Below are 23628 nucleotides of genomic sequence, written 5' to 3' on the forward strand. Positions count from 1 at the left end.
TATTAGTAATATCTAGCTCTTCTGTAATGGTTTCAGGTAGAACTGAAATTCCTTGTAAAAGGTGTTCTCCTTGGCTGTGTTCACATGACTGGACAGAAGTAATCACAAAGCTACTGCCAGCCTGCATGTTTTGGAGAGGCAGGCCAGTCAATGCATTTGAAAAAAAGAACCTTCAGTGAACACTCCCAAGATCATTTTCCTGCCATGCAGATGGGCCTTAGCATCCTGTAGCTCGCCCGGCTCCCCCCATCCAGTCCACCTGCCCTTTTGATGGATCATGCAACCAGTAATGGGCAGAAAAGATGGCCTTCTGTAGGAAACGTTCAGATGTGGCCACAAAGGAACAACAGATGTGATATATCGACTAAGATAAGGTATTCAGGCTACCTACAAAGGAGCTGTAATTATGGAGAGCTGCAGAAATTCTTTGAAGCGTTCAGATCAGTAAGWTATAGATGTGACATTGAATATACTGAATGAGTGTGCAACTGGTGTCTATTTTTAAAACCATAATTTAAAGAAAATATCGGGTCTGTATGGGAATATTTTTTTCAATCTCTAATTTATAGAATTGTACATACAAGGTCTGATTCTCCTCATTTGTCAGCTTTGTTCACTATATCTTCATTAACCCCAGGGAGTTTACGATGAATAATGATAAGTGATAATAGCATTTATATTCTCTACCGAACTGTGTACATTTTGGAACATATAAATGAGCTTGTCTCTGTTGAGATCAGCTTCCACTTCCCTTTCTTGATTTATTTTTATTCATCATTCTAGCCAAAGAAATTTGGAGACAGATTTTTCCAGCTGCTCCTGAAAGAGTGGGGAAGTATGTTATTAAAGTGATGTGAACCACTCTGTCCTCCACATATCACAGTCAACCTGTTTCTATGTGGGAACTGTGCCTACCTCCCGAATTTTGATACCTATCACTCCTGAGCTATATTACTGAGCATATCCTGCAGAAACTCCTGTGTACAGTTTTGCTGCTTTCTGCACATCTCATTGTAATAGAAAAGGATTTGTAAGCAAATTTCTTCTTTGTTAATATGTAATATGATTTATTACTGTTCTGATGATGAATTTAATTTATATATTGTTTTTGAAGATGCAGGGAGTGTCTTTGACACAGGATAAGAAAATGAGTGCTATTGTCCAAAGTATGAGACAAGACTATGGTAAAACCAGTATCAAGACAGTTCAGCACAACACTTGTGTATATGGTAAGCAGTGCTGTTGTGATTATTATTTGTACAATGTGATTATTATTTGTACAATAATAAATAATAGTTAAGAAAATAGTTCTCCTTTGAAATTTCCCTAATACTCTTTGTGTTTATAATGTACATGAAGAGAGTATTACTGATCTATTTCCCTAGAGACATAGGAAAACTCGTCTATTAAATTTATTTTTTTTCTGAAATAGCACTGGGGCATAATTTCTAGCACATTCCTCCTTTCCAAAGAGAAAGTGAGGCAAAATACATACTTTAAATCTTTTATTTAAATTAACAGTAACTATACATGCGAGCCAGATGTGGACTTTTGGGCACATCAGTCGTTAATACAGTGAGGTGAATGTATTAAAATTCAGCTTATGTATTGAGAAGTGCCTGGATCCAGTAAAGACTGTAAGCACACACCTTTGAAGTGAATAGAATTGCTTGCATGCGTCAGATTAACTATGCGCTGAAATATCTTTCTGAATCAGGGCCTGAGACAGCTAATTAATTCATGTCTGTCACACAAAGGTCATAGCTGATTGCTCAATTTGATAACTGCAATGAAATGTAGACTGCAGTCCGAATCCTAGAGGTTTCCCATGGTGTCCAGGCACTGAAACATGTCTCCCTAAACTATTGATTCCCAGTGATGATGAACAGCAACATCAAAGATGAATCAAGGTGGTGTGCCTGGCTTGTTAGCTTGTCCCCTTTGCCAAATACAGCACTACCAGGAGCAGTTAATAYTCTGGAGAGGCAGCAGTAGGGATGGTAGTGCTGCCAGTATAAGAGGCAGCTCAGACCCTTCTCATTTTTTGCACCCCTTCATCCTTATATTCCAGTATCTCTGTACCTCTGGCTGTAGCTGTGCTGCTGAGGCTCACTGCTGCTGCTTTTCTGGAAAGAGGGTTTTGGGGAATGAGCATGGACCACTAAATGAGATCTCTGGAAGAGAGCAGAAGGAGAAGTGGGTAGCAAGTAACCACTGCACTAATCATGCACCAGTGTCTTTGATATGCTTAAGTGCTTATATCTTTTATGAAAATCCTGTTTCTCCTTCAGTGCTATTGTACCTAGATGCCTGCCTACAAGAATGAGAAATGGGATGCATTGCCTGCCTATATAAGCTAACTGCATTGCTTTTATGCTGTTTTACTTACTATATTCCATTAAACAATATTCCTTCAAACAGAAAGAAATTTTAAAGATGGGTGCCATTCAATATGCAAAAGAAAAACAGCACAAAAACCATCCAGTGAGGCACAATTCCCTCAATTATTTTTGGTAAGTGATGAATTAGAATAAGTATTCAAGGTAACTCCTGTGTTACATGACCAGCTGCAAAGAATGTTTCAGTTGCTTTTGTATATATAGGAAAATTATTCTTAGCGAAGTACGAAAGATATGTATGAAAAGAACAGCTATTTAGTGTTTCTCATACCAGTTACTTCCAGACCTAGCAGAGGGACCAGTATAACCATATGGCTGTGAAATCAGTTACATGATATATATACAATCAAAAAGATTTCTTGATCTAGMTAAATCAAGACTCAAACAAAAGTTTTGAAAAATTAGAGATTTGTGGTACCACTTTGTTATCAGTTGTATGGATATAAGTCTAAAATAACTTCATTTCAGTTATAGTGCTTTGAATTTAAATGATATTGGTGACATAACAAAATCTGCTTTATACTTAGTTTAAGGGAACACTTCCAAAGAAAATCTGGACATTTTCTTTCCAATCCCAACCTTTATAGAACCATAGAACACTGGAAAATGTACTAAAACACCCTTTTAGTCAAAACTAAGATTTAAAAATTCTCTTTTGTCCCATTTGAGACCCAGAGATTTCTGTACTGGAAGCCTGATTCAGGTACACTGTTGTCAAGAGGGTTCTTTCATTGATTTCATTAGGTTTGGATCAGGCTTTAAGAATATAAAATTAAAAAAAAAAAAAAGCAAAAGCAAATCATGAGTTGGCCTTAATTGTCTCAGCAGCCTAAGCTACTGTCCTTCTGTGATGCAAAAGGATAAATAAGGATGAATAGATTGCATTTGCATTTGCATAAGCTAATAAAGTGTTAGAATATTGTTATTGGAGTACTAGTGGAGTAAGTGCTTGTACCATCACAAATCAGTAACAACAGCACACCTTAAAATCCCTTTATATTCTACTTGGCATAACTATGATTTGAACAGCATTGTAGATTCTTTGGAATCCAGTGCAAAGCCACCTAGACCTCCACTTGGTCTATCAGCATTTAGGAATGGGAGAATTCACTGCACTTTCAAAATGTCAGAATTAGATGGAACTAGCAGTTTGAGAGATACTGATCACACATGTCTGCTTTGCCATGAAACATCTGCTGTCACTAGCACTGATCCAAATCATCAGAATTTGACAATTCATTCACCAGAACACTTGATTTGAACTAAGACTTTCACCAGCCACTTTGTTGTCTGTTTAATCTTCATTGAACCTCCAAATTGGGTGTCTTGGTACCAAATCCTCTTTAATTCTTAACTCTTGCTCTTCCTGCCTATCAGTATTACATCAGTACTCTTCTCTATGTCTTGCCTGGTTAGATGGAGTAAGACACACCCCTTTGTTAGTAAAAGACCAGCATCTCTTTCAGTTATAATGTAATGCATATAATAATTCTAATGGCATTGCAATGCAGGAGAAACAGAGTAAAAGATATAAAGAGTAAAATTAATCAAATCTAATTTTAGGGATATTAAAATTGTGATATCTAATCAACATCACTTGCACAGGTTCTTCTCAAATTAATGAAAAAAGAGAGACACTTCCATGGGAGAATTTGCTTATCTTGAACACTTAATGCTAAAATGGAACACAGCCTCTTCTGACTCCAAAATATCTGTTCCTTTGCAGGGCAAGTTCCTTAACTTTTCTTTGCCCCATATTTCCCATTTACAAATTGGGAAACTAATACTACTCTACTTCACAGAGATTTTGGTAAACATATTTTGTTAACAATGAATTACAGAAGCAAGCAGCATACATACCTTACAAAACAGATTTCTTAAGTTTGAAATTTATATCTGACACTTTTTAGTTATTTTTTGACTGTAATGTATCATGGCTGAAACTTAGTAGTAATATTGGCAGGTTTCTCTCACTTTGAGAGTATTGTTGAGGAATGTAAGAGAAAACTTTACACAGTTTTTTGTGTTATCAGAAATCAGTTGGTCCTCCTCAGGTGTGAGAAAAGAATCATCCTAAAGATTGGTTTTATTCTTGCATGACTTAGTACATGAAAAAAAGTAATGTGTTTACAAGAATGGCATAAAGTAAAATGTGGAGAATGGAAAACACTAGGAGAAAGAGAAATCAAAGAAAATGAAGTAGAAGACATTCTTCTTTATGTGGGACAGTGGAATGCATGTTTAGGTCCATTCCTCTTTCCCTCCTATGTAAGCCCTTTTGGGAATGTTAAGAGATTCTCAACAAGTTAAGAGTCAAAACCTGAGATGGGTAAGTGGGGCCTAGAGGGTTCTGGATCCATATAAATGAGTATTATAAATCTCTAATGAAAAAAATGGCTGCATTGCAAACAAACCAGAAGGAATGCAACATACGTCTTTCTGTTACATACTCCACCTCAAATATCCAGAATATTGGATATATAAGCAGAATACTGACTCATAAAAGAATGATATTAGCAAGTGTGGGCAGTGATTGTGATCCATCTCATCTATGTAGTACATATGCATGATATCAACAGGAGACTGCACTGCTAACATCCAGTATCACAAATGTATATTTTTAAAAGTGAGAATACCTACACCACACTACATTGTTTAGCATTAACTAAATCTCTTCTTGTGAACCTAACTCAGAAATGCTTGATGTACCTGCAGGAGGTGAGAGTTTGTGTGTACCTAGTTGTACGTGCACATGCAGGCACGTTTGTCTGCAAATGTTTGCATGGGTGTGATTTATCTTAGACACACTTGATGCTTGTTTGTACTATTCACTCTGTGCTTCACCACAAGGAATCTCCATGCATTCCCAGTGCTGAGCGTGCCCTGCCAGCATGAGAATATCTGCTATTATTTGACTAGAGAATGAGAAGCTGTGTTTCTTTTGTATGCAAAAGGTAATACTGGTGAGGATTTGTTGACTAGATAGTTGCTAAATGTAGAAGAATGGAAAGTGGGAGTGGTGAAAATGCGAGTGATATGCTTTTTGGGATGGTGCACTTCTGCAGCAGTGTTAGGCAAGGGCACTGCTTACATCTTCAYGAGTGCAAAGGAATAGCACTGGTCATAATGTGAAAAATTCAGTCCAGGAGAATTAGTAAAGGTGGCAACATCTAGACTAGGTTCTATATATTTCTTATTTGAAAACTCCTTTTTCTGAGTGAAAATAGAACCATTCTGGGTTGTTGACCAATTTAGAGCCAGCAGGGAACATGCCATTCCGTAGTTGTATGAAGGAGGAAAGCATTTTCTGTCCTAGATCTATGCACAAGATGGTGGGGAGGTAGAGATACCTCAATAGTACTCTCCCACACATATACAACACCCAAAAGAGATAAGGAAAAGACAGGATGGCAGCTAAGCACTCTCTCTTTGTACCTGAAGGAGAGCCCCATTATCTCACAGAGCAGAGCAGCTCTGCATTGATGCCACCAAGGACCACAGACTAAATGCCACAATTCGGCCCTCAGTAAAGGAAACCTAATGTCCAATAAGAAAGCAGCTGTTGAGTATTATTTCGTCTTCACTTTCCAGGCTGGTAGTTCTGCTGAATAGATTTTATTCACTGCATGACAAGGTCACTGTGACAACAAGTTTCGAAAACATACAAGTTCAAGTGTATTTTGGTTTCACAAGCATACAGTCTCAGTGAGAGAGAACAGACTGATAACAGCTAGTCTGTTATCCTGACTTGCCATGATAGATATGGAACATTACATTTGGCTAGAAGGAGGCTGAGAAAGGGAACAGGTGGCTGCTAAAAGAATACAAGAGCAGCTAGTAGTCACTGGCATATTTCAGGAATCAAGATTTAAATCTGAAGCTGAGCGGAAGGGTCATCCATTTTTTCAGATCAGGGTACCGTGTATGAACTGATCTTACTGTGCACTGACTAAATAAAGGTAGATTTTATTTTCTCTGTGGTTTTTTTTTTTTTTTTCCTTTTGCAAGTTCAATGAACAGCCTCTCTCCTGCAATGAACATCTCTTGCAGTTATGCTGACTAGAAATAGTTGACAAGGTGGGGAAAATGTTTACATTCCTGCTGTATTTTGAGCATTAATTATGGCTTTTTACTATATTGCATTTTACAGGCTTTATTCTGTTTTGATCAAGGGCAGAGAGAATAAAACATCCATTTAAAAGAGAAGACAATGGAGTCTGTATGTTATATGGTTGCATATTTTATAATTTCTGTAATCTTAATACGTTACTGATTTCTGTCATCAATGAAGTACTGAAAAAAATAAGCTGACATTTTAGGCATTATTAGGATGTGTTGCAATTTCTGATTTTGCAGAAGGCTGAATGCTCAGTACCTAAAACTGCTTATCATTGCAGATTAGGCAGTGAACGGGGACGTTGTTCTATTTCTTGTTGATAACTGGAATTACCAAGGTAATGGCCAGTAAAACATGATTTGAAGGGCTGGAATAACAGGATATTGTAGTTTGGGGTTGAAACGCAATACTGCAGCTGTAGGATATGCCAAGTGTTAYATTAATAGGATGGCCAAGAATGAAACAGGGTAGAATAATAACAGTTGCTGCAATTTTTCTTTAGGGTACACCTGCAAGGATTAAACCAGTTAGAATAGGTCAGCTGTAGTTGACCTGCTAGATGTACAGGATTTTGCTAGTGCAGGTACTGATGGGTCATCTAGATCATCATCATCAAAAAAGTCACTGCTGGGACTAAATGCTTAAGCCAGCTGCTCCCCATTCAGCCAGTGGTAGGACTGTTAAAAGCATGGATCAATTTCTGCACTGGCAAAATATGATGCAATCCACCTATTTAGCAGGAATGTTATAAAGATTGATCAGTTATTTAATTCATTTAAATGAATTACACAAAGGATTCTGAAGAATTATAAACACTTAATAAGTACTGTCTGTACAGGTATGTGAGGTCCAGTGTATCTTATTTGGTTTCCAGTGACTATTTTACTGTAAAAATCTGGGTTTATATTGACTTATGTGTAGAAAAGCACAAAGCTGTTAAGATACTCTAAATTCTTTTCTTCTATTAAAAATGCTTTGCAATGTTTAAAAAAAGATTTTTAGAAAACTTTTTCAACAAGTCCAGAAATTGAAAAATAAAATTTGTTGGTAGTAAAGTRTAGATGAAAGTGGGAAAAAGTATAACATGCCTTAAAATCAATATTCTTATTAAAAGTTCCTGGTTGTTATATCTAGTAGGATTATGACTGTGGATTCTAGGCTCATCTTCTTAAGAAATGTTATGATTTTCCCTTGAATTTCAGGATATATAGTTTATATGTGAAGTGATTGCCAAAATATTCTGGCATGGGATTTTCCATAGATTGTATATGCAAATTCGTGCTGATAAATAGTGGCCACAAGGACATTTGGCATACTAGTTGAAGTATATCATGTTTTAAGACATTCATGTATAGGATGCAGGAATCCACTCATTCTATTTTGAGGGCATTTGTTGTGATTGCTGTGGAGATGTTTTGGATTTACAGCACATAATCATTTCTCCCCTGCAAGCCAATCTCTAGTTTCACAGATGAGAATTACTGACTTTGTGTCATACAGATTATAGGTTTTCCTACCATTCCTCTTCCTTATATTCTCCTCTGCTCCACAGATACCCATGAGCTTTCCTCTCAAACTGCAACCAATTTGTATAACCAAGTTAAACCCAAAGCTGTTCCCAGCTTGTTCTGAATCTGAAGTCTTCTCTTTAGGCCTGCAGAAGAACTCTTTCCTCTCCCCCCCCCCCCAATTTTTTAATGGATCAAATGAAGAGAAAATACCTGTGATAAACTGTAAAAGCACTGTTGCCCAAGGACCTGTTTCTAACTGACCTGCCCAACTTCAGTGATGTAATCATGGTTGATGGTGAAACAGTTGAATCTCCATGTTAAAGATTTAATTTGTGCGAGCATGTAGATTTGTACATAGAGAAAGAATTAGGTTGTGAGGCACCTCTAGAGGTCTCTAGTCCAACGCTATCTCCAAGGACAAAGAACCTGCAGCCTCTCTGAGCACCTGTTTCATAGTTACAGGGCAGAATATCTAAGAATGTCATTGTACACATATCTTCAGCTTGATCTGCATCTTTAAGGCAAATCCAGTGTGCCTTGGATATATCAAAGTTGCCGGAGATAAGTTTTTACATAAGCATCCTAGACCCAGGGCATGCTCCTATAAATATGCAGTGGATTAGTGCAGATACAACAGTCTAACCTGAGCTGTTCCTTTCTTCATGTCAGACAGTGAGCCTGAAAGAAAATGGCATTGATGCCCCTTCTAGTGTAGCTTGGCTATGTCATGGAAGATGTTTTATGGTACTAGTCAGTACAAAACACAGCAGTCATACTCCTTTACTATGCAATCATATTTTCATTTTACTGAAGTCCACCACAAAGGCTTTTAAAAGTCATTATAAGAAATTGCTTGTCAGTTTACTATGCTGTATCTACTTCTGCTTTCTTTTTAGAAAGTCAGTTGCAGTGTTTTTTCCCTCTCACCTCTGGAAGGCCAAGTAAAGCATGGTTTGTTTGCAGACACTACAAAGCTTCCTTGTCTTGAAAAGAGCCTGCCTCAGATAACAAAAAAGAGCCTGCAGAATGTCCTCCCCTCTCTTCAGGTGAGTTATGAAGCTCTTAGGCATCTTGTGTTTCACTGGTTAATCAGATTCTCTCTAGCAATGTTAAGGGAGCATCAGTGGCAAAGTGTCTGTGTGTCTATGTAGGGGAAGAGAGAAATAATTTAGTGTTAGCACTTGCATCAGTTTATGCTTTCAGTCTTAGTTTTTTAAAAAAGGAAGAATTATAAATAATCAGATAAATTGCTTAGTAACTGATTTGTGACACTCTCCAGAGATTGTATTGTATACTCAACCTAGCAGGAATGTTTTGAAATCGTCTTCACTTTTGGAATTTATTAAACCAGCTTTCCTTCTTCTTTTCTAATTTTTCACAAGGTCTGTATCCACCYCTTGCCTGTATTATTCTTATTCTTTTGCATCTTCTTTCCTCAGTGAATGAGGGAAATATCTTACTTACCATCAACATCTCAAATCATTCTTTTTTTTCAACTTTTATCTGCTTCAGTGGAGTCTTTTTGTGTGAGAAACTTTATAGGTTCTATGGGCTCACATTTTTCTGGATCTCTTGGTCTGGAAGACTCCACACAATACATTTTGTTTGTGAACCCAGGAGTAATTTAGACTTTGAAAATGGCAACTTGCCACAGATGCATTACTACAAATTGTTTAATTTAATTAGTGATATGTGTATGAGCTGGGTGAAGTTACAAGATGCAGACTGGCACGAAGGGTGAGGTAGAATGAGTATGCCTCCTAAAATATTTCAGTTGTCTTAATTTTGTGGCCTTCATCACATTCACTCAAGCCCTATATAAGCGAATAATTAAGTTTTTGAATCTGAAAATGAACCATCCATCCCATTTTATTTTCAAAGAGAAAGAGAACAAAGCGTTTTAGAGTTGTTTTATTTTTTAAAAGTGTGCTAGAGTATATGYATTTTTGTAAGAAGCTGCAAAAATACATATAAGAAGCCTTTTGTTTGGCTTAAAAATCCCAGGCAATATAAAAATTTCAGTCTAGAAAGCATGATTATGTGCTCTCTATTTGGGAAGCTTTTTTATTTACTCTTCTTTGGAAATAACACAGCATGGTTTGAATTGAGGCACTCTGTAGTGTAATGGAGGCAGAGTTCTGAATCTGGGGCTCAGAGGGATAGCTGTAGGATGACTGTGTTAGCATAGACTTGGACTTGAGCTGTTCAAGTGGTGCCTCTCATTCCTGGCTGCCTTGCTTTTGTAGCAGTTAATACTGCATCGTAGTAGCAAGGTTCCATGCAAGTCTGGGATATGATTTTATTTTAAAACAAAATTGGTTTCACTCACACTAATACTTTCTCACCCTAAAACTCACAAACAAAAAGATGCATGTACCTAAATGATCTTGCAGTGACGTGGAGGATGATGGATGCCCACTGCTTAGTCCACACCAATTCTGGGTTCTTCTTAATTGGCAACCATGAACTAGTTTTTGAATAAAGCTTTTGTACCCTTCTAAAGCTGAGATCTTTTGTGTCTCCACCTTCTYCCATCTCTGCAAGCCCTTAGAATTTTTTCAAAGGATGACAGAGAATTATTTCAGTTGGAAGGGACCTCTGGAAGTCGTCTAGCCTAACCACCCCCACTGAAAGCAGAGCAAACTTAGAGCAGGTTGCTCAGGGCCTTGTCAGGTTCTGAGTATCTCCAAGAATGGAGATTGCACACCCTTCCTGGGCACCTATTTCAATATTAACCACCCACAGGGTGAAAATGTTTTTCCTAATATATAATCAGCGTTTTCTGTGCTGTGACTTATATCCATGACCCACCTAGCTCTTTTGTCCTGTGACCACGCAGCTTAGAGAAGAACCTGGCTCTGTTTTCTCTGCATCCTCCTGTCAGGTAACTGTAGACAGCAATAAGATCTCCTCTGAATCTTTCTCTTCTCCTAATTGAACAAATGCATTACCCTCAGCTTCTTCTTATACCTCATGTGGTCCAGGCCCCTGACCTCTCCCCCGGACTTACTCCAGTTTGACAGTGTCTTTCTTGTCCTAGGGAGCCCAAAACTGGATGCAGTTCTAGCCTTACAAGAGCTGAACACAGGAGGAGAATCTCTTTGCTCTCCCCACTAGTTATTGTCTTGCTAATGTGGCCCAGGATGTGMTTGGCCTTCTTGCTGCAAAGGTGTACTGCTGACTCATGTTCGTGAGGATTGCCAAGCCCATTTGCAGGAATTTACATTTGTCTTTGTTCAGATTCTTGAGGTCCTTGTTAGTCTGTTTTCCCAGCCTGTCAAGTTGGATAACAGCCCCACCCTCCAGCATATCAACCTCTCCCCCTCAATGGGTTTATCTGCAGGTTTGTGAGGGTGTACTCTGTCCCACCATTCAGGTCAATAATGAAAATCTTAAACACTATTGTCCTTAGTATTTATCCCTAAGGGATGTCAGTAGTAACCAGCTGCCAGTTTGGCTTTCTACTTGTGATTACAGTCCTTGGAACCTGATTGTCCAATAAATTTTTCACTCACATTATCATCCATTTATCCAGTCCATAACTCACCTATTTGACTATAAGCATGCAGCGGGAGATAATGTCATAGTTGTTGCTAAAGTCAAAGTATACAATATCCACTGTTTTCCCGTCATTCATCAAGCCATAGAAGGTATTTAGGTTGTGGGGGCACAAACTGTCTTGGGTAAAACCATGCTACCTGTTCATAGTCACCTGATGGTCCTTCACTTGGTTGGAAATGGTTTTCAGGAGGAAAGTACTSCATGCCTTCCCAAGGATTGAGCTGAGGCTGACCAGCCTGCAGCTCCAGCCTGTAGTAATTACTGGTACATGAGCTTATTTGTCCCCAGGTGCAGGATCCTGCATTTCCCTTTGTTGAATTTCATAAGCTTCCTCTCTGCCCATTTCTCCAGCCTGTCAAGGTCCCCCTGAATGGTAGCATAGCTTTCTGGTGTATCAACAAGATAAGTCCTCCATCAGTAYCAGGGCCTGTGACAGTGAAGTTTCTTCCTGTTCTCTGAGGAAGAATCCATTTATTTCCTCCTCTTGATCAGTTAGTATGTAGGAGATGCCTACCACAACATCACCCATGTTGCTTTGTCTGCTGATCCTTAACCACAAGCTCTCAATTTCCTCTCAGGCCTGTCTTTCCTGAAGAGTTCTGTATCTATACAGTGAAGCATTCCAGCCTTATTGTTACCCAAAACTGGAAATAAAACTCCTTAACACCAATGTAGCATTAAGAAGCAGGCATTCCTTTAATAGGTGCCAGGGACATAGGGGATCCTTCCAACTAATACACATCCCCCCTCCCCCGCTGAGACCATGAGTCGTTGATCTTATAATCTGATACCCCTCATATATATTCATTWCAATTCTTGGATTAATTTGGGCATTCATTACTTTTCTAAGAATTCAGTTATATATTTACATGTCATTATGCATGTGCATTGAGTCCATGAGGGGCTGTCTTTTGCGGTCACAGGGGTCTCTAACGGCAGGTAGGTGCCATACCAGGAGTACCAGGATGACCTTTACTTGAATTCTTTGCCAGAAGTCTTGACCAGAACTTCCATATAAGTCTCAGCTCTTCCTCTTATTTGTCAAGCTTATTGGTCAAACTGGTCTGTTCTGCTCTGAGAGTGAAGACCTCCTGTTGTTATCTTAAAGGTTACATTCTGGTTGAGAAGCTTCAAGGCCTAATTGTTTTCCACAATTCCTTCAAGGCCTAGTTATCTACAACATTGTGAATCACCACTGTGCCTTTCTAATCACAGTGAGGTTATAGCTGTGCAACTGTACACAGACTTCTTATTTGTCCTATTTATTTGCCATGCTATCTGCATTTATGTGCTGGTGAACTTCCATTTGTACTGCTTTCACAGAGAAGGTACAAAAGCCTCCCCCATCAGGCAGTCCCCATATGCTTTCTCACTGTCTCTTGTGCCTTTGATTCTCTTTGATTCTCTTTGGTTATGATAAATCTTCCCTGACACAATTAGTTAAGTCTTCTTCACTCAATTATCAAGCCTGTTTGCCCTACTTCATCAAATGTCAGCATTTGACTACTTCAGCAGTCCTTTTTCTTCAAAGATAAGAATGTGTGCAAGTCCAAGCTGGCATCTCTACCTTACTGAGGGCTGCACAAGCACTCTTAAGGATTCCAGCACAACTCTCCAGTAGTTTTGGAGAACAGACCAAACTTACAGATGGAAAATGTCTATTAGATTATCTTTTCTGTCCTCTATGCTAGGAAGATTGTACTCAGATCTTTTGCTTGCATGAGTTATTGTAGCTTAAACTATAGCAGTTTTTGGCATTTGCACAGTGTGAGTGTTCGTGTACTGAATGGACCTGGAATATTATCTGCCATCTCTTATTTAGAGATGTATGTTTCCATGGTCAAATAAGGGCGTTTTTATGAAAATGTTTCCAGGGCTACTGGTAGAATTTACTCTCTGAGTAGTAGGGCATTTTAGCCCCCAAGCATGATTATCCTCTCTCAGCACAAAATTGACATGACCATTCAAGAAATCCAACTCCTGCAGCTCTGTCTTCTGGAATGTAGTGGATTTTTTATAGATAGAGATGAGCTGAAAATTAATGACATATTTGAAAACAAAATAACCTTTTTTTCTTTTGCTTGGCAGGAAAATGAAACTCAAGGTCATTTTTTGCAATTTAACCTTCTGAACAGTCTTCCTGAAGGTGATACCAGAGCCCACACCAAACCATCAGAACTGGAAAGCATAAGCACCAGTGTCAGACTGCCTATGACAGCATCAGGTAGACTACACAGAACTCACAAAAAAAGCTGGAGTGACAGGCTGCACTCACAAACAGTGACTGTACATAGTCAGCATACTCACTGACCAGAGGTGCCATGGTAAATGCTCACCGAAATGTTTAACAATTTGGAAGGCAGAGATAAGGACAGGTTCAATGATTTTTAGAATCCTACTTCAGGATGTATGCAATAGCAGAATAAGCAGACTAACAGCAATATATAAGTGAGAGAAGTATACAAAGTAACGTATTTTTGTCTAAGACTTACGACAGGTCATACAGATAACAGCAGTATTTTATTTTAATGATAAAAAACTTTTCCCCTCTTGCTTGTAGCTTTCTTAGATTTTATATATTTGGACTAAATTACATTTTCAGAATCCTCAAAACTGGAAAATTTCTTACAGAGTTCATTTGCTTTTTAGAATGAGTCTAGGATGAGTTTAAGTGAGTCTAGATGTCTCATCTAGTTTAGATAAGTCTAGAATGCATTTAAAATGGGAAAAAATGTGGTGGTCTTTTCCTTTGAAATGATTTAGCAGCATCTCTGCATTAGTGGATGAATATCTGTCAGTGTTTAACAAACACCCACACAGCTGCCTAGAAAACACCTTTTTAATGCTACAGTTTTCATATAATAATATAAATGATGTCATGATGTGACATCAGAATGAAGGTCTTAGTGTGGCTGGAATTTTTCCATGCAGATAGAATCAGAACTAGAACCACAGCAGAACTGAGTCCTGTTTAAATCCTAACCTCATGCGTAAATTCTGATATAGTACATCTGAACATCATTTGAACTTGAGATTTTGTAGCAGAAAAACAAGTAGTTAAAAACTTTGGTTGACTAAAATTCACTGCCATTTTATAAATGCAACAAATCAATAAAAATATACATTTTTTTATGTAGGCTATTAAGTTGCTGAAGCAGACAGACAACAAACGAGATCTTAAAAAATATCTAATGCATAACTTTGCTCAGATTCAAATCATTTTGCCTCAGTTCTCTTGAAAGTCTTTCTGACTGATGACAAGTGCTTTGTTGAACAGAATACTATAATAATAATGACATAATAAGTCAGAATCTGGAAAAAAAACATAAATTTATACAATATATCAAAATTGTAAAATCATAGAAATTGAATTTCTATGATTTTCTAAAACCAAAGAAATAGATTGGAAGAGACCTCATCTTGTCAACCTTCTGCTCAAAATAGGACGTTCTTTTGCAAAATGTTCAATTATAAAAAATATTTCCTGTAAGGTTTTTGACATTTTATTGATCTTTATTTTTATATTTTTGTTTTCTGATTTAGAAGCTTTGAAATATTTTAGAAACCATTTAACAGTCTATGAGCAAAAAGAAATTTTCAACTATACAGACCTATGGTTTCTTGGACTGGAAGCTAAAAAGATTGAAGGTTTACCTGAAACACAGAATAATTGTTATGATGATGAACATGGTTCCTACTTAAAGGTAAATAGAAAAATTATGGTATTCATTTTCAAATCTAAAGTTTTTAGTGACTGTCCGCCAACTCCTAAGTGATCTGTGTGAGATGTTGTTTCTACAAGATAAATATTCACATAGAGAGAACATAACTACCTTAAGCCTCAGAAAAGAATCCTAAAGAGATACTCACTTTGCCTATCAGTTGGGATTGATGCAAGGTATCAGCATGCACTTGTTATTTTCTCTGTCACGCTTGTTTAATCAAGACTTCACTTGCTACAAGTTCAGCATCTTTCATAGACAGTCAACTCGCACACACTTGCACTACTTCAGAGCCTCATCTTTGTCTTRCTGCCTATATCATTTTGTTTTCTTTTGTAGGTTTTACATGACCATATTGCATACCGATATGAAGTGCTCGAGGTCATTGGGAAAGGGTCATTTGGACAAGTGGCTAAATGTATGGATCATAAAACCAATGAATTAGTGGCAGTGAAAATTATAAGGAATAAGAAAAGGTGTGGCGTCTTCTGACTTTAAATCAATTCTTCATAATATATTGGCAGTGACAGTCTGGAATAATGCGAACAAATCAAAAACAAACCACTTGCTAATTATGCTTTCAATAAATATAGTAAAAACAGGGAAAAGAAAGATGATGTCAGTGAATCAGAACTGGCCTTGGCCAGGTGAGGAGGCAGTCTGTGGAAGCAGGCACAGGTTTTCCAGACCCTTGGGGAGATCTCTGCCTCCGTGACACAGTTAGTACACAGCACAGTTAATCAGCCCCTGTGTGACAGAGCAATATTCAACCCCCTTCCCTCCTCAAGATTGTGCAGGGAGGCTCCAGTGGCTCGTGTAACCATGGAAAATTCTATGCTATCGTCCTAAGTAACCTCATGTCATCTTCTGACTGGTTTACATGTTTTAGTTGAGTTCAGCTTGAACTGGAGTCATTGGAGTAGATGAGAATGATGATGTTGACTCCAGGAACAACTGTATTTAGAGTCTTAGGAGAAGATAATATAAATAAGATAATAAAGAGAAGATAATATAAATGAGACATTGGAGTCTTATTTTCCCCAACTCAGTGAACACTGAATGTAAAGATGCTCTTCAAAATAGACTATCTTGCTGTGCTAGGTATGAAATATGATTCTGCTGAAGTAAATGGAAACATTCCCATTGATTATGGAAGCACTAGGATTTTATTCTGAATGGTTTGAAACAGTTTTCCATTGAAGTATTTTTTTCAGATAAAATAGCTATTGTTAATAGTGGCTTAAATGCTATATATGCCTGGTCTATTTAGACTAGAAAATAACCATAGTGTTTTGGAGTTACAACAGTTAGCAGTGGCTAATCGTGAATTTGTAATCATTGTCCCACATGTTGCACGCTAGTAACTTAGACTGAATTAATTAAACCCTTCTCATGTCATGAGATATTGCAGATTTCACAGCCAGGCTTTGGTGGAAGTGAAGATTCTTGATACTCTTCTGAAAAAGGATAAAGACAATACTCACAATATCATCCACATGAAGGAGCACTTCTACTTTCGCAATCACTTCTGTATTTCCTTTGAACTGCTGGGGTAAAGTATATTTTTCTTTATATATATCTTAAGAAAGATAGATCTTGTGCTTTAGAAGCTTTAATTATAATGCCTTCCGTGGAAGAATTTTACATCTCTTAATGTCACAAGAAAGGAATACTGTCTAAATATGGACTCTGCAACTGAGTAAAGACTCAATTTGATCACCAAAGGTGAATTGACAAATGACCCCATCAAACTTCACACAAACAACAACATGATCCATCCCTTATTTTCTCTGCTGTGTATTGAAGTCTTCTTCTGTGAAAAAGCTAATGGAGACATAGTAAAACAATAAATTTGGGGTTGGTAATCTTCAGAGTGTATGATGGTGGCCTGTTTTATTTTGTTTAATAGAAAAAAAATGTTGATAAAATAAGTTTTTCTTAGTAGGCAGTCTGACACCTATAAATGAGGTACAACACTGAAATTTTTTGCAAAGGAAAGCAAACCTTCCGAAATTCCCCTCAGAATCTGGGACTGCGACATGCTCATGCTCTTACAATTCTGGTAGACATGATAAAGTAGAAGAAAATGCAGGACATCAGGAGTGTGAACAGCCAATGAACGTCACCTTTTACCGTAGTGTTGTTTGATTTAAAGATAGCTAGATGTATAGAGAATGTGAGCTTAAAAGAACATTTATAAAACGATCTTTCCGTATTTTGAGGTATTTTTATATCAGTAATTAAAAACATAACTTCTGGCTTCCTGTGAATGTAGGCTGAAATGGTCTGTTAGTGCCTTCAGGGCCCTAAAAATATTCACATGTAACCAATTGCATTTAGTAGAAGTTAGTCACATCATTTAATTCACTGTTGGAAGGAGATAAAATATGATGGTGACAAGAGGGATATAAGAACCTAACCAAAGGTGAATGTCAGGGTTTTTATCCAGAATGATTTACTTCTGATTAAARACTTCTTAGACAGAAAGTATTTTTACAAGGGGCCAAAGCAAAGATAAATGAGAGCAAATGGAAACTGAATCAAATATTTCTCTCGGTTCCCAAATGATAGCTGACCTTTATGGTGAAAATCAGCACTGCAGCATGACACAACACTGACTTCAGCAAGGAAACAGGTCCATTGATATTACATCACCATTGGATCTGGAAGCTCAAGGAGATGTTATGCATACTACATGCAGAACAGCATTCTCAAGGAGGAAAACATTTTATTCTGTGCTAATTTTATTTGCTTTATTTCTCAAGTAGGAAAACTATCCAGATAATTTCTTAATTCACTGTAAACTACTCATATCTTTAAAAGTTCCCTAATCTTTTTTCTGTTGTCTTCTTCTTCCAACCCCCACCTAGAATAAATTTGTATGAGTTGATAAAAAAGAACAATTTTCAAGGTTTCAGTTTGTCTTTAATTCGACGCTTCACTCACTGTGTGCTGAGATGTTTACAAGTGCTCTACCAGGAAAGAATCATTCACTGTGATCTGAAACCTGTAAGTACAGTCATGTACTTATTGATTATTGATTATTATTGATTGAGAAGAACTGTCAGATGAATCCTTAAAGTGCAGCAGGATATTTTTACAGAGGCTATGATATATTTCATACTATATTAGTACGAAAATTGAGTGATTCCTTCCAGTGATTCAGTTCATTCACTGCAACATTCACTATATATGGTATTGGGCTGCCAAAATTTGTGCAAATATGGGTAAAATTTAGCTGATGATTTTTTGCTTAGAGAAAGAAAAAAAGTTTGAAGCATCAAAACAACTCATTTATATATTCATGAAATTAAACATTTCAGTATCAGGGGCTCAATTTACAACAAGACTTAGGTACAATTTGCAAAATAATACAACTGAATATTCACAGGGTAGCCTTTCTCAGGTTATCTTGTTAATTCTATTATATTCCATATTCATAATTATGAAATTAAGTAGCCTGTTAAGTGACAAAGCATGTCTATAATACAGTATTTAGGATGCAATTTGTTAAGAATTCTTAAGTATTCCAATTTTAGTTTCCTTTCAAGCAAACTTTTCTCTAGTTTTTTTCTTTTTTTTCAAAACTGCAAATAACAAAACAAAAAAAAAATAATCATCTCTCCAGTAAAAATGCTAAGGATGAAATTCTGCTCTCTCTTTGCATAATATACTTTGACTCGTAACTCCAAAGAGTCACATACAGTTTGTACCCATTGTCTTGCCGACATCTTTGTCAGACCAATTTACAATGAGAAGTGAAGCTGGCAAGGCAAGCAAAATATYTTTATCAGGAGCAATTAGCCTAGTAGAAAATCTGTTCCTAGGCAACCACTGACAAGAAATGTGGTTGGCAGCATTTAGGTAGAGTAGGATGTTAGTGAACACTTAATATGTTAACTGAAAGGGAATTTTGTTCTTATTCTATGATAATTARTTTCATGACTTCTATTTTTACTATTTGAAACTTCCATTTGTTATTCCATCTGCCTCTTATGATACTCCTCAACATAAGGTAGGATATGGGGCTGCTTTGATCTTCCTGCTAGCTAATCATTGTCTCCAGAACCTGTTTTTGCAGTTAAACAGCTTTGTTACAGCATGAGGGATCGCATATTAGGAAAGAATTCTACCATGAAGATGGAAGAGCTAACTAGCTGCAAATAACCGAACTGAGAGCAACTGGTAGAAGTCAGCCCTTGCCTTGGCTTTCATCATTAGCAACTTCTCCTTCCAGTCGGGAAGGACAGTATTTCCTTAGAAGTCTAGTAATAACCGAAAATAAATATTTTATCACTAGCTGGCATTAACCTGGCATCCACTGGCATCAGCTATTCAGTTCTTTAAAACTTTGATGCAAAATCAGTTTACAAGTATGTTATAAAGCCATCCCTTTCCTGAGAAGTGGAAAATACAGTATGATCAGAATGAGATCAAGACCAATTTTTAATGAGGATGAAATTCAGCTCTGCAGAAAGAACTAATAGGCTATGTTTACTCATCAATGCAGCTATTCCTGAGCTAGCTATATAGGAATCAGTCCTCAAGCTGGAACTCTAGGTACACAGTGCCGTACGCCATCTGCACTTAGATAATAAGTCCATATGGCCTTGCCATTTCTGTTCATCATTACCTTGGGATCTCTATACCACACTATTGTAGAGTAGAAATATTCTTACAGATAATCTTGGGAAAATTGAAAGTGTATACTACTACTAAGTATAACTCTTTCATGATGCAGGGGCATTTTGTGGTAGTGAACAGGATGACTCAGATTAAATTAGCCCAGCACACAATGGGATACACACTTTGTCTCTCTTTAAGTTAACAGCAATTGGTTTTGGTGAGCTCATGCTGTTCACAGAGCAAGCACCCTCACCAGCCAGTGCCTTGATAGCACCACACTATGCGGTGTAGTAGCTTGGACCATATGTCATTCTTACACCAGTGCTCCTGTCTAACTAACCTTCATACTGGGTACCTTTACAAGTTTCTCCTCTCCTTTGGTAATTGTGTGTTATTAGACACAGTTGCCCACTCATATTAGCAAATGCATACAGAGGTAAACTGGCCTTTTAAGATTTTATGTGGATAACTGTAATCCCAATGTGTTGTGCATTGCTTTTTTACTAAAGTGTTCACTAACCTGTGGGGCATTAAACCCCTTTTTTCTTTGTGATTTTCTTCCTCTTTAGGAGAACATATTATTATACCACAAAGGCCAAGGTTCAGTTAAAGTTATTGATTTTGGATCAAGCTGCTATGAACACCAAAGAGGTTTGCAGAGTCAAGTTTATGTAATTTTCTTAATAAGCTTTCTTAATCTTAAATAATGTGGAAAAACTGTTTCTTTGACAGTGTTAATATAGTAGCATATGCCCCTGATCAAAATCTGATGAACTATTCAGCCATTGGTGGTGAAACAAATAATGGTAGGCGATAAGTAAGCACTTCCACTGCTGTTGAAATAGGAACTGTACTTTGAAAGAGTGGTTAGCTGAAATGGGACGATGAAGGTATGCTCAATGGCTTTCCTTTGTGAGGAGTTTACAGGATCAGGATCAGGTCCAGAGACCCTTTCCTTAGGAATGGGCATGGTTAAACTATAGTTGGCACTTCTGTATGAATACAAAGAAGTTAGTGAATGGGAATGGAAACTATGCTAAAAGTTTAGAAGGTTTGATTTGTTTTATTTTTTTCTATCAAAGATTTAAATAGAAAGTACGAGGTATAGCAAGAAGAAAATTTGTAATAAAAAAAAATGTATAAAACTGATCTAGTAATTTATGTTACATGTAACTCAAGTATGATATAATCACCAGGAGTGCAAATGGCACTTGTAAAGAACAGGGCAGAATTCTGTACTGCATTTCATTAATTTTGAAAAAACACAGCTAGTCTTAAGTTGCTCATATTTTCCTGCAAACTTTGATGTATAAGCCCAGGCAAACTCTTTCATCTATATTCTGGGATTCAGCCTATTAGATTTACACCTTACTTTCGAGGGGGGGATAATTTTAGGTTTGTCTATGTTTGAGTAGAATCTGAGATGCAACTTGGAATATTTCTAGAGAGTGATTATTGGAAACACAAAATGTCACAGAGAAGAAACTCTTGTGGTAAGAAAGACAAAAGCAAACAACAATTATGAAGTTGGTCAAATGCACAAGGGTGCAAGCTGCTGCTACAGTAATCTTCATCTGCACAAAGTTTATGAAATCATATATTGTGCAGCATTTACTCTTCAGGGCACTTTCCTTCCAGAAGGATGTTGAATATGTGGGGAGGCAAAGAAGTGCAGAAACATAAAGTTGATCAGGAGAGCAGTAGAAATAAGAAAATAACATTAATTGCTTGCTGTAATCATTTGCAGTTGTCTGAATGGCAAGAGGTAAAAGGGTTAGTCCACTCACTGTGAAAGTCCAAATCTTGGAATGAGATCTTTTGATGTCTGTCGAGAGACTATATTAATAAGGGAATCAGAAGACAGTAGAAGATATTCCCTAGGTATGAGTGGAGCTAGTCTTTTATACAATGCAAGGCTGTGATAACAGAGAATTGTTGACTGATTAAAGTGGAAGATTTTCAGGTAAGAAAATTAACATGAGATAAGCTGAATGACAGCATTAGGAGAAGAGTTTCTTGCAGTGAGATCTGTTGAAGAACAATTTCCAAGTAGAATGGTGAAAGGCATACCACTCACTGATGTTAGGATGGGATGGGGAAGATTTCAGAGCCTATGCAAGGCAAATTCGTAATACCTGAACATGTATTTCACTTTTCTGTGAGAACTGGTATCTAAATTTCTGTCCCAGTGATAGTATTTTGCCTCTTGTCCAATATTCTGTTTTGATGTAGTGTACACATATGTTCAGAGCCGATTTTATCGCTCCCCTGAAGTGATTGTTGGTCATCCTTATGCTATGGCTGTTGATATGTGGAGTCTTGGCTGTATAATGGCTGAGCTTTACACAGGCTACCCACTGTTTCCAGGAGAAAATGAAGTTGACCAACTTGCCTGCATCATGGAGGTAACCCTTGGAACTGTTTTTTTTGGAATTACATAGTCATTTGATAAAGTACACGTCAGTAATAAGAAGAAACCTGAAGAGATTATGAAATACATTTGGTTATGGGCTAGCCTTTTATAAGCAGCTTTATTACAGCCACAGAGGTCATAAGAAATATGAGCTTTAATGCAAAACTGTTATTTCCATTTATGTGGTAAACTTTGCTTTGCATAGTCACTTATGAACAGTCTTTTGCACAGTCTTGCTTATGAAAAACATATATTTTAATCTGGTTAGATACTCTACAGAGAAGTTAGGACAAAAGAAAAATACCTGAAGGGAAGAAAAAGTGATCTGAATTATAACAGGTTTCTCTTCTCTTACAAATCAAAGAAATGTTGCTTGAATGGGATCTCTGGAGGTCTCTAGTCCAAACTCCTGCTCAGAGTGAAACTTTTGCTAACACTTGATCARTCAACTATGACTTTGTCTAGCCAAATCTTCAAAACCTCAAAGTCTGGAGTTTCTGCCAACTCTCTAAGTGACCTGTTCCCATGCTGTTCTACTTTCTTGGTGAAAAAGTTTTCTTAATAGTCAACCTAAACTTCTCAAACTATGGTTTGTGGCTGTTGACTCGTCTTATACTGCCTGCCCCTACCAGGGATTTTGGCTCAATCATCTTTGTAACTGTTCTTCAAATTGTTTTAGGAATGTGCTTTGACATATCTTGCCTCAGATTAGCTGCTCAGTAGAAATATTAGAACAGGTGCAAAGCCGATCCACAGAAGGAAGTTATTTAGTTACTCCATCGTAATCACTAAATTGTAATCCGATATTGAACTCACTTCAGAGTTTTAATCCTTCCAGTGTCATGTTAGTTTTTGCAAGCTTTTTTCAGAGACAGCATCTCTCCCTGCTGCCTTCTACAATGCTTGGCATAATAGAGATGTTGATTCTTAGAATATCTGTGGTAGTAAAGATCACATTGTCATCCCTTGTGTGGCATTATAAAAAGACAAAATAAAAAATGATTTGTAGGCATTTCACAGTAAATTGACACATTCAACTTCTTTCAAATGGAAAATGGTGAAATACCACATCTGTCCTGATGGCTGATAGAAATGAAATGAGGAGTAACTCCATGTATTTTTTTTTTTTTTTATGTTGAAGGTATTGGGTCTTCCACCAGCTGATTTTATCCAGGCTGCATCAAGAAGGCGTACATTCTTTGGTAACTGCCTGTGATTATTTTTCCTTGCTGGATTTCTCTCTATTAGTTAGTCACTGGCATTAGTAGAGCATAGAGTT

The 23628-nt window shown here is 37.3% G+C and overlaps 1 protein-coding gene across 1 annotated transcript in view; it reads left to right on the forward strand.

The window, feature by feature from the left end:
• The window catches only part of DYRK4 (dual specificity tyrosine phosphorylation regulated kinase 4), a 37526-nt gene that overhangs the window by 7695 nt on the left and 6203 nt on the right, over window positions 1-23628 (forward strand). Inside the window, 9 exon segments of the mRNA XM_085298892.1 lie at window positions 8930-9073; window positions 13677-13812; window positions 15132-15292; window positions 15650-15786; window positions 16722-16862; window positions 18181-18319; window positions 20506-20587; window positions 22169-22341; window positions 23491-23551. Of these exon segments, the coding sequence (XP_085155018.1) occupies window positions 8930-9073; window positions 13677-13812; window positions 15132-15292; window positions 15650-15786; window positions 16722-16862; window positions 18181-18319; window positions 20506-20587; window positions 22169-22341; window positions 23491-23551 (1174 nt within the window).

This window comes from Rhea americana, unplaced genomic scaffold (assembly GCF_003343005.1).
Source record: "Rhea americana isolate MKP2758 unplaced genomic scaffold, rheAme1 scaffold_142, whole genome shotgun sequence".
Classification (NCBI taxonomy): domain Eukaryota; kingdom Metazoa; phylum Chordata; class Aves; order Rheiformes; family Rheidae; genus Rhea; species Rhea americana.